General features: G+C 41.6%; 1 protein-coding gene across 1 annotated transcript in view; it reads left to right on the top strand.

Annotated features, from left to right (window-relative positions):
* The window catches only part of CHMP4B (charged multivesicular body protein 4B), a 61,243-nt gene extending 50,334 nt beyond the window's left edge, over nt 1-10,909 (top strand). Inside the window, exons 2-5 of the mRNA XM_027867266.1 lie at nt 4,040-4,217; nt 5,215-5,329; nt 6,538-6,664; nt 10,065-10,909. Of these exons, the coding sequence (XP_027723067.1) occupies nt 4,040-4,217; nt 5,215-5,329; nt 6,538-6,664; nt 10,065-10,129 (485 nt within the window). The 3' untranslated portion in view covers nt 10,130-10,909. The remainder of the gene's footprint in view (nt 1-4,039; nt 4,218-5,214; nt 5,330-6,537; nt 6,665-10,064) is intronic.
* The last annotated feature ends 5,834 nt before the right edge of the window (nt 10,910-16,743 follow it).

Genomic DNA, 16,743 nt, shown 5'->3' with positions numbered 1-16,743 from the left:
AAATAATGATTAAATCTTGCCCCAAGCCTTTAGCCTTTAACAAGGCATGACTAAACAAGTTAACAAGCAAAGAAAATGCTTTTGTTCCACACCTTCTTCCAGGCCTACCTGTAGTTCTGCCACCTTTCAGAACTATACTCTTTTTTGTCCCCTTCTCTCTTTACCTTCTGCAAAATAAAAAACATACTTTAATATGGATTGCAAGACCTTCTGCTTTTTCCTCTGCTGCTAACCTGAGGGTGGGGGCAGAAGGAATCAGTGCTTAATTCAGATAGCCCTCTCTCCTACCTTTTCTCTCCCCTTTTTTCCTTTTCTTCCTTACTCTCATTCCCCTAACCCCCCTTTCCTCTATCTTCTCCATGGTTATAGTCAGTAGTTTTGCTGATTTGCTCAGTAGCTAGTTAAGACCTTTACTTGATATTTATTGCAAATATTTTGCTCAATTTGTTTCATTTAAATATACTGCTTTTTGCTATGTGAAATCTCTTAATCTTTTCATAATAATACCCATCACTTTTGTCTCCAGTGATTGTCCCCCCATTTGTTTGATAAAAATGTTTATAGGAAGTGAAATCATTTATTATAAAAATCTCTCCAGATCTTTTTCCACTTTTAGGTTTGTCCCTAAATGCCCTTGTTCATTGTCTTAGATTGGATATCTCACCAAGCTTTCTTTAAACTGGTTTTTCCTTCTGTTGCTTCTTGCTGTTCTTTGCGTTGATGCACTACTCATCATTTTCCTCTGTTTTTCTCTCCTTAAGATTGGACAAATGGAATTTACATTCTGAACCAGTGTTGCCATTAACTACTATATGCTTCTGCTTGTTGAGTATGTTAGTTGTTATATTTTTAGACTCATTTGGTCTACTCATCATGGCAATTGATTTACATTGGTTCAACTTATATGTGAAATTGTTCTAATCCTTATTGATAGCCTTTCCTCCATCCATTTTTCATTTTTCAGCATCAATAACTTCTTTAAATAGGTCAAGTTAGAGTTTTAATTGCACATCATATCTTTCCCCTATGCTTCTTCTAGCTCTGTATTAATTTTAATCCTTGCTCTAACAAATCAAGATGTCTGACTGTACATAAGCAGCTGATTCAAAAATGATTCCTGCTTTGGGAACAAGGCATTTCTTGTCTGTTCAAATATAATCAGTTTCATTTTTTATGTTATTCAGTGCTCACCATGCCCAGTGCCTTACAATTATTATCTTGAAGAAAGTGTTCATGATAGATAATACGGTATATGTGTGAAGCCTCTATATCTTTGGTTATCTGAATCATATTTTCTAGCATGTTTTTCACTGTCCTCAGCTAGCAGTTGAAGTCATCTAGTATCAAAGTATATATCAGTTTAATTTGGAGGATTTTATTAAGTTCTTCATAGAATTTCTGTGCCTCTTCATCCTCTAGCAGATATTGGCATAATCTGAAGTTATCTTTGTGTTGGTCTTTTTGCAAATCATTATCATGCGCACCTGTAACATGACCAAATGTCTCATGCAATGATGTTTCTTACCTGTTTGTACATGATTAAACAAACTCTACCAATTTCTTTCATTGCTTTTCCATGGAAAACCTGTGAGCCATCCTTTCATTTAGCTTCAACTTTTTTTGTCTTTACATTTCATTTATAGTAAGAATGCCAAGATGGATGAATTTCAATTCTTCTAGTAGCATGTCTCCTTGTTGGCTATTTGACAAGCATCACACATTTACAGTGTCTACTGTTTACATGTTTATAGGTGGTCTTAAAACTGTTCAATTCTTAAAACACTTTAGCACTGTGTTGTTTTTTTTTCCCTTAGATTGTCAATGCAGACTCAATGACACTGCATGAGACTGATAGCCCTTTTGTATTTTTCTTTATTTCATGGGTTTCCATGACCAAAGAATTCATCCACAAGTGGCCAACCTATTGGTGATGAACGCCTCTTCATACTTACCTGAACAGTTCCTTGGAAACCAAACATAGTCTTTTGCTCAGACTGTACTCAGAACCTTACCAGGATGGTAGAACCTTGTAGACATAGCTTGTAGTCTTTCAGTCACATCCACACCATGATGCAGAATTGGAATAAGATTTGGAATAACTTCATGTATTCATTAAGTTCTATTCTGTAGGCTTTCTGTTCTGTTCCGCTAGTGTTTTTCTTTAAAAAAAATTTTTTTTGTTCTATAATTGACAAATGGCATCCAGCATGAACATTTCCAAATACACAGAAAAACAGAAAAGGAAGATTATATATAAAACCATGATTCTATGTTATGTACAACTAGTATTTTTAAAAGAATGCAATAAATCCAACATGATCCCAAAACTACCGTTCTTGTCTATATCTCCTTCTGGACTTCCTTCCTGTGCATTTTAAACATACTACAGTTTTCTTTTCTTCCCTTTTCTTCTTTTTTTTTCTTTTTTGCTTTCCTTTAGCTAGGCCCACTTTCCCTCCCTGATGCCCCCTCTCCAAATTAAAAAAAGGACAAAAAACTCCAAAACCCTCCCTGGTGGCATATAATCATAGTCAAGCAGAACTATACTTTGACTATTTGAGCCCTCCATCTCTGTCAAATGGGTGGGTAACATTTTTCATTAGCAGTCCTCTACTGCATTGATCTGAGTTCTCAAATCTTTTAAAGTTGTTTTTCTTTACAGTGTTGTGGTTATTGTGTAAATGGTTCACCTGGTTTTGCTCATTTCAGTGTGCATCAGTTCATTTGTTACCTCAGAATATTTCACTTTTGTAATTTCTTACAGAGCAATAATGTCCCATTATAATTTGTTCAGCCATTTCCCAGTTGAACCCCTTAATTTTCAATTCTCTGATACAACAAAAAGGTCTGCTATAAATATTTTGTACATGTGGTTACTTTTCCTCTTTATTTTATTTTTTAGAGGTAGATGCCTAATAATGGTATTCCTAGGTCACAGGGTGTGCAGTTTAGTAGCTTTTACAGTACATTCACAGTTCCAACAGTGTGTTAGTGTGCCTGTCTTCCTTTAATTCCAATAATTACCTTTTTTGGGGGTCATCTTTGCCAATTTAATGGGTATGAGATTCTCAATTTTTTTGTTTTTTAGTTAGTATTTATTGGAATCTGCCCCTTGTTTTTATTTATTTATTTGGCAAGGTTGGCATGGGGGGAGTGGAGGGTGGCAGCAGCTCCAGTATGTTTGTATGGGTATTGAAAGTGGCTCTCTGTAGCCCTGCCACAAGTCAAAGGAGTAGCCAATAGATTGTGGTTTTCTTGTTGAATGAAACTAATTGTTTTAAAAAACAATGTCTTAATGTTTTACTGCTCTTTCAAATGCTTATGTTGTCATACAGTTGATAATAATATAAAATATAGGGAGAGATTCATGAACTCTTTTTTTCGTCTGTCCCCATGAGCTCCCTTTTTTACTGCACAGAAGGGGTTAGTTATCTGCAGAACTGGAGATTTTGCTGTTTGTACTTACCTAGTTGTTCCATAAAGATGCCAAATCAGAAAATTCTCAGTACCAATCTTTATGTAGACTTTTAATCTTTTTTAAATAAAGTTTCCTGTTTATCCCTACCCTTTGTTTCTTCTCTCTAAACCAGCTCTTTATCCATAATAAAAGTTTTCTCCCTAGTCCTATGATGACTTTTTTCCTTAATAGTTGTTGATATACAACTCTGTCAAAGGCCTTTTAAAAAGAAGCTAAGTAAGTTATAGCTAATGTTTCCCCTTTGTCTGAATTACTATTTATCTCTTAAAATAATGTCAGTAAATTTATGAGATATGATTTTGTCCCATAAAAGTCATTGGACAGGGTATTCACTTTGAGGGCTTAATCACAATGACGATGTTTGATAAACAATACTCTTCTCCCCTCCCCCACTTCCATCAATGCTGATTTTAATATAACTTGAATAAAGAAAGAAAAGATAATCTAGGCTTGGACATGTTTTCTACAACCTTTGTCCCGCAAAGTGTGATTGAATAAGCCTGTAGTGTAGCCCTTTTAGATGATGATTTTTTTCAAACTGTTTTCTTCTCTCTTGTTCAGCTGCCCTTCAAGCACTCAAGCGCAAGAAGAGGTATGAGAAACAGCTGGCCCAGATTGATGGTACATTGTCGACAATCGAATTTCAAAGGGAAGCCCTTGAGAATGCTAACACGAATACCGAAGTACTCAAGAACATGGGCTATGCTGCAAAAGCCATGAAGGCCGCCCATGACAACATGTAAGCCACCCATGCGGGGAGCGTGCATGTCAGAAAGGCTCTTCTACTCCCTGGGTCTCAGTTTCCTTTTCTATAAAATAAGGCAGTTGGGTTAGATGATCTCTGAGGTCTCTCCTAGCTGTACTGCCCATATGCTTAAACTGTAATTCCACACTAATGCCTCATTTATCCAACACTGTTGGGCAGAGTTCTGAAGCTTAACTTCGGTCCCTTAACTTAGTCCCCAAGCTTTTTATCTTAACTGTTTTTTAAATGGAAAAATATTCAGCATGAATTGTAGATCCCCAGACTTTTGCAGTAGATCATGGCAAACAGAATTTCTCCTTTTCTTGATGTCTCAAATTCACCATTTATGCATATCCACAGCTGTCTTGGATGTCCCTACATGACACACTGATGCCCCTAAGGTATATTGAAGTGTCTAGAATTATTTGTCCTTCACCAAATGGCCCCAGATTGTTCATGTGCCTTCTCTTCGTAGTTTTCCCATGTCTTTCCTCACAGCAAAGCTATCAGCAGTTATTTCTCCCTGCTGTGGTAAATGCCTGCTTGTTAGAACTTTGTGATGTAGGCTCTAAGTAAAGGCTTGATGAAGGGGCTTTCCTTTGTCCCAAAAAGGAGAAGTTGCTGGATAAATAAGGTGTTAACATTTGTGTGTTATGTCGCTGTATAAAATGTTTTGTTTTTTTTTTTTTCTGTTCAAACTGTAAGTGGATTGGGGGGCCATCTAGGTTTCCTGGGCATGACTATGTTTTAGCGGGTAGGTGATGGTTCTGCCTGTTGCCCAGTATTCAGAATTACCTTTGGTCTGTAAAATGAAAGAAAACTAACGTTCTTAAAGAGTGTATTCAGCGTAGGGAATTATAGTTTGTTGGGAAGAGGTGAGATGGAGACATGGTCCATGCCAGAGAAATTAAGGCTCACTTATGAGAGCCACTTGGACCCTGTTGTGTATATGCGCTTTGACTGACATGGCATGTGTATCATTTGTTTAAAGGGACATCGATAAAGTAGATGAGCTAATGCAGGACATTGCTGACCAGCAGGAACTTGCAGAGGAGATATCCACAGCTATTTCCAAACCTGTCGGATTTGGGGAAGAGTTTGATGAGGTAAGTGACTTGACACAATTATAGAAGCTGAACAAATTCAGATTCTTCTTTAGCTTCCCAGTAGTTTTACAGACTTTCTGACTTGCCTCAGACATGATTGCTTTTCTTTTCCATAGACCAGGATTTGGGGAACAAATTTTTTTTCCCCTCCGAAACATTTAGGTGAGAGTTGGCTCATTGCTTCCAGTTCTGGAATTGTCAGAGTGGCTTTATGCTCCCTGAGTACAAACACAGGTTGAGTGAGCACACACCTTATCTCACAGCTTGTTGATCTAAGGTCCAAGGGTCTTCTCAGGAGTTGCCTGCCAGGTTCATTGGAGTCATTTGTGACTTCACATCTCTTAACCTTTTCAGTAAAGCAGAACTGCATTGTAAAGCATGTCATTGTGCCACAGATTTAGCAGTGCCAAAGGTCAGATTTTGTCCCCTGTGAACATAGGGTATCATAGTGGCCATCTTTTCTATGACATAGAAAACCAAGGTGTGGCTGTAAGACTTTCCCCTCAACACTTATGTTTTCAAGCTGGATGGCTAAAGTTACATGTAATTCAACAAACATTTATTAAGTGCTTAGTGTGTGTCAGGTCACTGTATTAGGCACTGGGTATACACAAAGACAAAAGTGAAATAGTCCCTGCCCTCAAAGAGCTTACATAATAGTGGGAAGATACAGTATGTACAGAGATAAATAAATACAAGGTAATTTAAGGAGAGGAGAACTAGCAGGAGGTGGGAGGAAGGAGATAAGGCAAGGCTTGTGGGAAGTGCCAGCCGAGAGGAGCTTTGAAGGAAGCTAAATAATTTTAAATGGCAGTGATGAGGAGGGCATTGGTTCTAGGCATGGCAACAGCCTATAGAGAACCATGGAGAGAGACGACACATTGAATTTGGGAAGTGGCTTAGTCGTCCAGTCTAGCTGAATCGTAGAGCGTATACAGGAAACGAGTCTGAACGCGGCCTGAAAGTTCAGTTCAGGTTGTGGAGGACTTTACATGCCAGGATGAGGATTTTACAACTTATTCTACAGGCAATGAGGAGCCACTGTAGGTTTTTGAGTTGAGATTAGACCTGTGTCTTCTACTCGCCTCTGTCTTGAACAGAATTCAGACAGCAGCATTTGAAGAGGGAATCAACAGTTCTGAAGTGACACAGTCTGGGGTTGGGATTTCCGTGCTGACACATTTCACTCTTGTATTTCCTTCTTTCAGGATGAACTCATGGCAGAACTAGAGGAACTAGAACAGGAAGAACTAGACAAAAATTTGCTGGAAATCAACGGTCCAGAAACAGTCCCACTACCAAATGTGCCCTCTATAGCGCTACCATCAAAGCCAGGTAAGCACTTCCAAAGTGTGTTCTTTAAATAGCACCTTGCATATGTTACTGTCTCATTTCATGGTCTCCTGAGTTCATCTAGGCCATGAATACCAGGTTAGTGCCTAGTTTGACATTCTGAGAAGTAGGCACCTGTATATCTTTATTTTGCATATGATTTTCTCCCATGATCTTAGACAGCTTTAGCTTTGTATATATAACCTTAGTCATAATTCCATCTTGGACGTGGTTGCCAAGCAAGAAAAATTTTTGGATAGAAGTGGAACATTGGGGAATTTCCATGGAACGTTAAGTTTAGGATGACCCTTTGCCAGAGTGGTGGCATTTCATGGATTGTAAATGCTTAGGCTCCAGAAATAACTCCTGTGGAAAAGGGAGATTGGAGCAGTTGAGACCATTTCAGAGGCCTGATTAATGAAGTACTATCTGCCTTTGGAGGCTGGTTGATCATCATAATGTGAGAAGAACACTGGACTGGTAGTTAGGAGAACCAGGTTCTAGTCCTGACTCTCATTATACATTCAGCAAAATACTGAAATATGTTTTGCATGAATTCACATGTATAATGGGTATCATATTGCTCGCCTTAATGAATGAGGGAGGGACTAGAGGAAGGAGGAAATTTGGAACTCAGAGTAGAAAAAAATGTTAAAAATACACACACACACATACACATACACACATTCATCAAGCATTTAAGTGCCTACTACATATAAGATACTGGTGGTCAGAGTTATAAGGAAAAGTGGAACAGATCTTTACCCTCAAAAGTTTACTGCTGGCAACAAAAACAAAGGTCTATTGCTGGATATAACATGTAAAGAGATAAACAAATAGAAAGAATTTGAGAAGGGAGAGAAAACCGTGTGAATTGGAGACAGGAGAGACAGGAAGCAGGTTGCCCAGTTAGCAGTCTATTATAATAATCCCTGTCAGAGGTGATGAAGACCTGAATTCAGATGGTAGCTGTGTGAATACAGAGAAGGGGATAGATGCAAGAGAGATTAATTTCTACCTTCTCAGCAAGTGCCATTGCTAGTTGATTGAACATAAGGTGAATGTCTCTGCCAGTAGAGGTGCTGGAAAGATAGTAATGCTAGCAACAAAGATAGGGAAGTTTGGAGGAGAAATGGATTGGGGGCAAGTATTGTAATTTATTCTGCTTTGGACGTGTGGAATTTGAGATGCGTATAGATCCACCCAGGTGGACACCAGCAGCCAGCTGGTGCTGTAGGACTGAAACTTACCAATTCACTAATTATTCTTTTCCCTGTCTAGGACTCAGATTCTCCATGTGTAAAATGAAAGGGGTTAGAGCAGGGATGGGGAACCTGTGGCCTTGCTCACGTGTGGCCTTCTAGGTTTTTGGGTATGGTCTTTTGACTGAGTCCAAGTTTTACAGAACAGATCCTTTTGTTAAGGGGATTTGTTCTGTGAAGTTTGGATTCAGTCAAAGGGCCAAGCTTGAGGACCTAGACGGCCACATGTGGCCTCGAGGCCACAGGTTCCTCACCCCTGGGTTAGACAGTAATTTCCTTTTTTTTTTTTTAATTAACAAGCATTGATTTTTTTTTTCTCCCACCCCTCTTCCAGTTTTAAAAGGGGAAAAACACCCCTCATAACAAATATACATGGTCAAGCAAAGCAAATTCTCACATTCTCCATGTCCAAAAATGTATGGCATTCTGCATCTTGAGTCCATCACCTCCAACAGGAAGTGGGTAGCATAAATCATCATCAGTCCTCTGAAATCATGGTTGAACATTCATTGATCAGAGATTTTAAGTCTTTCAAAGTGATTTGTCTTTACAGTGTTGTTTAGTGATTTCTTAAGTCCCCTTTAAACTTTAAATCTTTGCTAGAACCCCAAATGGGGTCCCGAAGAGTTGGGCATGACTGAAATAACTACCCAACCACAATGATCCTTGACATTGTATAGATCAGTCCTCAACTCAGAGAAACACTGTTCAGGATAATAATAGCTGACATTTATGTAACTCTTTAAGTGTTACAAAATGTTCTATTTATTTATTTATTTTTGGTGAGGCAGTCAGGGTTAAATGACTTGCCCAGGGTCACACAGCTAGTGTCATGTGTCTGAGGCTGGATGTGAACTCAGGTCCTCCTGACTCCAAGGCCAGAGCTCTATCCACTGTACCAACTAGCTGCCCCACCCTTTTTTAAAAAAAATGTGATTTTATCTCTCTGCCAAGACAGCACCCCACCCCCCCAACTCAGCAAGGGACAAAATTGGTCTTAATGCTATTTTGTCACTAAGACATAGGGGGGATGGGAACTCAGTTACTCCAGGGATACCCAAAGACTTCTGCAGTCAAAGGTAATTTGAGAGTTGGAAACCAGTAAAATGGCTCAGGAGCAGGGCCCCTGAAAGGATTTCCACCACTAGTGCTCGTCTTGCTTTTCCTTGGAGGCCTCAAAGACAGAATTATCCTATTTTGAGAGCCAGAGTTGCTTGATCAACATGTTTTCCTCTAGCAAGGGGGATGAATTTGTAAAGAAGGCATAGGAAACAAGCAGATGGGTCCATCTATTTTATTCATTTAGCAGACATCTGTTAAGAGATTGTGGTACAGTGGACTGGGGCCTGGATTCTGTTCCTGGTTTTTCAGTTAAAGTCTGTGTGACTTTGAACAAGTCATTTCACCTCTGAATCTGTTTTTCTGTTTCTAAAATAAGGGTAGTAATCCTTTGGCTTGCCTACCCTTATAAATTACCATGAGACTCAAATGAGATGTTTGTTGTGAATTGTCAGGCATGAGGTGAAGTTATTCTTTTTCATTCCTGCTACAAGTGTATTCATGGGGTGGCACTGAGGGCAGAACTTGTCCTCTGCATAGATCTTTTCTTTCAACAAATCCTACTTCTGGGTATCCAGGTGCCTCAGATAATTTCCAGTGGGGTACAAGGGTCTGGTGCAGACAGCCACTAGAAAGGGGCAAAGAGCCAGGAAAAAGCTGGAAAAAAAGGCACTATAGCAGCGAACCATACTCAGTGCCCTCATCTCACGCGTTTAAAAAGGAAATGTATTCTTCCAGTGGGGTGAAGCCCCAGAATGAATCATTATTGACGTCCTCATCACATGATCATTCCTGGCAGATGAAAGCAGTCAGGGAAAGAGGAAGGGGGAGGGACATAGGGAGGAGGAGGAGGATGGGCTGAGCTGCTTCCCTGCCTCTGGCATTTAGGACCAGCTTATCAGGGCAGTGGAGCAGAGTACTTCCCATGGAGCTGGGAACGAGGGGAGGGGCTGTTTACATAACCAGATCTGGTACAGCGCTGGAACCTGGCCTGTGTATGGGGAGTAAAGACAGTTTTTAAAACAAGTAGCTTTTCTAAATATTTGCCTTCCTTCTTCCCTCCTCTCTTCTCCCTTTTATAGCCAAGAAGAAGGAAGAGGACGAGGATGACTTGAAAGAGCTGGAGTCCTGGGCTGAAACTATGTAATCGGTACAACTCTACAGGCTTGTATAGAAACAGACTCTGGTCACCTGTTGCAGTGGGTGTATGCGTGTGGTGTGGGGGAGGAAAACCATCTTTATCTCTTGGATCTTAACCCAAGGCAGTGGGCCTGCATCGCTGCATACTGGATAGCATGGTCTGCACCGAGCGGGGAGGGGGAGCAGCTGGGGGGAGGGGGAAGGGAGTTGCCTGCTGTTTATAATGTTGAATTTCTGTAAAATAAAATGTATTTGCAAATCCAGCATTCAGCTTTTGGACTATGCTAACTCATTGCTGGATCCTCGATTGGAATTTATCGTTCAGAATTGAAATGCTCTTCAAATGTAGTCTTTGTCATTTTAAGTCAGTTGAAATGTCCCACATGCCTTTGTAAGTCTTGTATTACATTTAAAGAGAAGTCATAGATTTCTTTCTTGTGTTCAGCTGTAATAATGCATTTGATTTTGGGTTCTCTGTAAGCTGTATTTATATCCACTGACTATCTGACTGCCTTTGTATTTATCACTCCACTCCCACCCTTTTACTCCAGATCACCTTTTCTTTTTAAGTTTGTGAAACTGATTTGAAATGGACAAAGTCCTCTTGGAAGCAGGTGAGATTATTAGAATTAAATTCCAGCTGTACATTTTTTAACATAGCTCTACAGAAGTGTTCATTGCTGTTTGTGATAACTGATTGATATAGCTCATTGGAACATGTGCATACATTTATATTCAGATGAAACTATGGTTTGCACTGTCTATTAAATATCTCGATTAATTTTCACATGTGGCCATTTTGTTCATTTGATCATTTGCCACTAGATTGATGATAAAAATCATCTCCAGTCTGTGAAACTCAGTGCAGTGCTGTGTCTGATGTCTGTGTCTGGCAACAAGTGGAAGATGTGAGCCTGGAGCAGGTTTTCTGGTGGCTGGAGTTCTGTGGGTGACCTGGTACTCTTCCCCTTGCTGAGCTCCCTCTAGGCATGTCTAACACTGAATAAGCTCTTCTTGAACTCCAGGACCCAGGAGGCTCCTCTGCCTTTCTACATCACCTCAGCCAATGGGGAAACGTGGCAGGATCTGCCTCCAGAAACTCACTGAACCGGATATGTTAGGTGTGTCAAAGAAAATGACTGCCCACATGGCGGTATGTGATTACTGATCCCCACCCCCAGTAACTTCTGCTTGGGCTCGGACCTTATGTCCTAGCATTAAACTGGGCCCACCTCACGCAGGTGGATGGAAAACTAGACTTCTTTGAAAACCCAATCTTAGTGCTCTCAGCTCTTCTTTTCTTTTCCATCAGAAAGAGACTGACCAGCTGAAGCCTTCTCAGCCTCCAGTTGCCACCTGCCTGCCTTGCCACTGGCCTTGGCTCCTCAGGAGGGCCTTGGGGCAGGAGTTGCAGAAATTGCCATTTTCCTAAGGTGGCACCTGATGATAATCTCTCTCCTGAATGCCATTGTTGTTTGGAAGCAGCTGTAACCCAAGGCCCACTGTTTTTTGTCACCCAGGCTTGGGGCATGCACAGAAATCCAGCCTGAAGGCCAGGTGCTGAAAAAGGCCAGCAGGCCAGATCTTACCTAAGAGGGAGGTCTAGGCAAACTCTATGAATTGGTTTAGGCAAAGCTGGACTTGGTAAGGGGCTGCACAAGGGCCAGAGAAAGTGGGCAATGTGGTGGAATAGGTGATGAGATCCAGCCCCTGAGCAGGAATTCTTTCCTGTAGGTTCTCAACAAATGTGATTACTCTTTAATCCAGTCTTTAGCTGTTTCATGCTGGTTCTCGTGCCAGCTGTGCTGACATTTAACTCTCAGGGTGCTAGACTAGTTCATTTCTAGAAACCTTGACTCAGAACTGATAGGTTTCTCGTGATCTCATAGGCTCCTTCCAGCTCTCACATTCCATTACAAGCATAAGCCCTTCTAATACCAATAATAAGTAGCTGACACACATAAAGTGGCATTTTGATGGCTTGCAGAGAGGGCTGTACTCATGTAATCTTCTTTGATCCTCACCATGACCCTTAGAGACAGGTAGGACATTCATTGTTCTCATTTTGCAGCCAAGGAATCTGTGGCTTAGAGGAGTCAAGCCACTTTCCTGCAGTCACACAGCTAGTTCAGTAACTGTGCAGGAACCAGAACCCAAGGTCTTCCGTGTCTATTTCACTAGTTCATCCTGCTTCCTCTGCATGCCCAGGCCCTATTTAAGACTCCAGTTAGAAACAAGTTGCCCAGGCAACAGTTGGCCAAAAACACCTCCAGCCCCTGGCTAAGGGAGGAAATTGAGACTTCTAGCTCTAGCCTTTGTAAAGTCTTGCAAAGTGAGGGCCGCTCCTAAGGGCAGAAACAACCCACAAAGGGCACTATCCTCAAAGTCATTTAAATCCCCCAATAGATATTTTCATTGAACTAACGTTGATAATGGGCATACTGTGTAGAAGGCGTTCTAGGCATGGGGCAGAGAGGAGGCACTGAAATAAATGAGATAGGGTCCATCCCGTCACGGATGACCATCCAGCAAAGAGAGACTTGTACACAGATAAATCTAATGCAGAGTAGAACAGGATGAAGGCCTCCAGAGAGGGAGAAACGAGGCCTTGCGACAGCTCAGAAGAAAGAGGGATGGTCAGAGAAGGCTTCGTGGAGAGGAGGACGGTATCTGAACGAGGTCCAGGGGTTCATGTACCACAAGCAGTTAGGGAGCAGACAGGGCACAGATATTTTGATGAGTACACCATCACAAATTCACTCACGCATTTTCAAGGCATTTGAACTCGTTAAGAATACTTCTTAATGCGAAACCTAAATTAAGCGCAATCTGATTTTTCCTCTGATGACTCAGAAGGCATTTCTGGGTGTTGTGACGTGCCTTGGCACCATTATTCTGATCTTATTTCTCGGTGTGTTGTCGATGTGTGGAGGTGCCAGTTAAGTGAGGGGGCCAGCAGTTAAACCCTCAGGTGAGCCAGCTGTGATTCTCCTGGGAGTTGAGCCCTTGGGGACTGTTTGCACACCTTGGGCTTCCTTTATTGTCTTTTCCTAATGTCAAATCAGCCCCTTCTGCCTCTCTGGGCCTATACTAGTAACTGTCTGTACGGCTCCATGCTTCTGTTGTACTTCCCACATACAAAGACAGCGCCCTCTGTCTTGTCTTCTGGGTCTTTACTGGTGTCTTTGGGCCATTTTATGCAAACTGATGCACTGTAATGGGTTCAGGAGGATCTTGACCACATTTCTTCCAGACCCAGGCTTGCTCTGTCTCCTCGAACATTTCTCGGGGCTCTTTAACTGTGGCCTGGAGACGGGAAAGCACGGTATGAGTTCACCAATCCTTGAACATGTCCTTTGCTCTCCCACCCCCGTGCCTTTGCTCACGCTGTTCCCTATGCCTGGAATGCCCTTCTTCCCATCTCTGCCTGTTGACATCCTATGCATCTTTCATGACCCAGCTCAAGTGTCACCTCCTCTATGAAGCCTTCTCTGATCTTCTCCCAGCTGGAAGTTATCTCTCCATCCAATTTTCTAGCACTTTATACTCCTTTTGTGCATTTATCATTTGTATTATGTTTATTTGTGTATATCTAATCAACCCTACAAGATTTTGAGATCCATGGAGCAGTGACCATATCTTATTTTATATTTGTATCTCTCCAAGCACGACTCCCCACACATAGTAGGCTCCTGATCTTTGAAAACTGATGCAATTCTTAGATAGTGACAGCTCACATCTGTGTAATGCATTATGGTTACAGAGTACATAACATCTCATTTTGTCTCATTTACCTCTCACAGAAGCCCTGTGAGTTAGTGCAGGTGCTATTATCCCCTTTTACAAATAAGGAAATGGAGGCTTAGAGAGGTCCAGTGACTACCAAGGATAAGGGACTTATACCCACCTGAACATTAATCAACTGGCTGGTTTGCAGTGAATATTATGGCATATTTTAATTTCTTTCTGAGAGGCCCAGGTCCATGCTTACTTTAGGTAAGGGATGGGGAGGAAAGAGATACTCGCCCCACAATCCCAAGCATAAGGCCATTGGATTTAGCTGGTGTGATCACCACCGGTTCTCACAGGGGTCTCCCAGGGCTGGAATCTTCTAATATATCTAGAATAGATAAAGAATATAGTTGATAGAATAGACTGTCACTACTGTGGTATCAATGACTAATGTCCTTCTGGTAGGCAGGAGGGTTCCGTGAGGCCAGTCATAAAAAGGGAGGCGTGAGGGCAGGGTAGGTGGTACAGTGGATAGAGCACCGGCCCTGGAGTCAGGAGGACTTGAATTCAAATCCAGTCTCAGACCACACACTTGACACTTACTAGCTGTGTGACCCTGGGCAAGTCACTTAACCCCAACTGCCTGGGAAAAAAAAAAGTGTTCTTGGTAGGGAAATGCAGCTGCCTGTTAAACAGTGACGAGGGCCAGACTGAAAGCAGTTGGTGTTTCCTTCCTCTTGGATTCTTCTCTACCGCTTCAAGCTTAGAGGATCTGGTATGAGAAGGTTCTGGGAAGAAGAATGTTTTTAAAATCAATCAGTCCCTGAACTCGTGAGTCACCATTAGGAGAGCGTGCCTTACTGAAAGGGCATGATTGCATTATACAGTCTTAGAATCCTAGAAGTGGAAAGGAAGGACTCCTTCCTGTGTAGTTAACATGGAAAGTTCTCTCTGTGTACGTTTCACAGAGAAGGGAAAGGAGCAGGGATTTCTCTTGTAAATAGACCCACTTCTATGAGGCAGGTCAAGGGCAGTGAAAAGAGCATTGATCTGGAGTCAGAGGGTATCCAGATTCCTTGCCACAGAATAACTTGTGTGACCTTAGATAAGTCATTGACCCCTCTGGGCCTCAGTTTGCTTGTTTGTAAAATGAGGGAATTGTATCAGGCACCCCTGAAGCCCCTTCTAGCTCTATAAATATATGACCCTGTGGTGTTTTGTCTAAGCTAGCCTCATCTACTCGATATCACACATAACTTTCCTTTGAGACTGAATGAGGACCTAGTATAGAGTAAAGTTATTGTAACTTTGTAGTCAGGACTCAGCACATGGCATTGGGGTTCAAAATAAGTAGGCCAAGAAAAAAAGGTGCTCTTGAGGCGTTAGAATTAACTTGGGGGTGGATCTGGCCTTCTCCTGCCCTTCCTCAATCTGAGGGAATCACAAAAGCTGCCCAAGTCCCTGGTCTTCACCAAGACCTAGAGAAGGGACTCTTCACGCTGTTTGCGTTGTGAACCCGCTGGCAGTGTGGTAAAGCCTAGGGGACCCCCTTTTAGAATGTTTTTAAATGAATAAAATACACAGGATTACAAAGGAAACCAGTCTATGCTGAAATACAGTTATCAAAATATTTTTAAAAACCCCTCATGTACAGACCAAGTTCACAGACCCCAGTGCAACTACCCAGTCTAGAATACCACATAGAGCCATTAGCTCTTAGGCTATCCCTCATTGGAGACTGTGTGCCAGTCTTATCATTGATTCTGGTGAGAGTTTCAGTACTGATGTTTGTAGGACTTGTTAGTTTGATTAGTAAGCAGGTACAGATAGGAATGGGAGCCAGTGGAATCTTTTAACCTCTTGAAATGGTTTGTGGACCAAAAAGTTTGAGACCATTGATTGAGCACATGCCAGGCTGCTAGAGGTGCCCAGTGTGTAGGATTTCAAGTTAGAAAACATGGCTTCACTTCCCTGCCCTTTTGCTCACCGTGCCAGCGTAAGCAAGTCACTTAACCTCTCCCTAAAATGAGAATCCCCATTGATAGGATAAATATATGATAAACATCCCAAAGGGTTTTTCTTTGCATCCAAAGATACAAATAGTAAATTTAAAAGCACTTTGTAAACAAAGCTTAGCCCTAGATGGGCTCCCTCCTCGATTCCTAATAGGTTTATCTTCAGGGGTCGTCAGCAGAAAGGTGCCAAGCTGTCTCATTGTAGAAGTTGGGGAAGTTGTTGCCAAGAGGAGGGCCTATTTCTGGCTGTGCCTGATGGGGACCCCTGGTATTGGGAGGAGGTATCCTGGGCCTATACTTTGTGTCAGATCTGTATGAATCCCAGGCTCTATTACCGTTTGTTGTTGTTCAGTGGTTTCGTTTGGTCGTGCCCAACTCTTTATGACCCCATTTAGGTTTTTGTTTTTGGTTTTGTTTGTTTTTTTGGCAAAGATACTGGAATGGTTTGCCATTTCCTTCTCCAGCTCATTTTACAGATGAGGAAACAGAGGTAAACAGGATCATACAACTAGTAAGTGTCTCAGGCCGGATTTGAATTCTGGAAGATGAGGCTTCCTGACTCCCAAGCGCAGAGCTCTATCTGTTGCACCACCTAGCTGCCGCTTACAAACTACATCTTGGACAGATCACTTGGCTTCAGAGTATCTCAGTTTCATTATCTGTTAAATAGGGACAATACTTGCATGAAGAGAAAGCATCCTGTAAACCGTAACTCTGAAAGTGAAAATCAGTTGAGTTAGTGAATGTGAAAGTACTTTGCTCTAAATTGTTGTCTGTCAGGCTGGTCTCTACCTTTAGAGTAGCTCTGCAGAACAGATGAAGATATTCAAAGCCCTTAGCAGAACACATCTCAAGAATATTAGACTGTAAGCTC

Source organism: Vombatus ursinus, unplaced genomic scaffold (assembly GCF_900497805.2).
Source record: "Vombatus ursinus unplaced genomic scaffold, bare-nosed wombat genome assembly UNPS02014785.1, whole genome shotgun sequence".
Classification (NCBI taxonomy): Eukaryota; Metazoa; Chordata; class Mammalia; order Diprotodontia; family Vombatidae; genus Vombatus; species Vombatus ursinus.
This window is presented reverse-complemented; position numbering and strand designations above follow the sequence as displayed.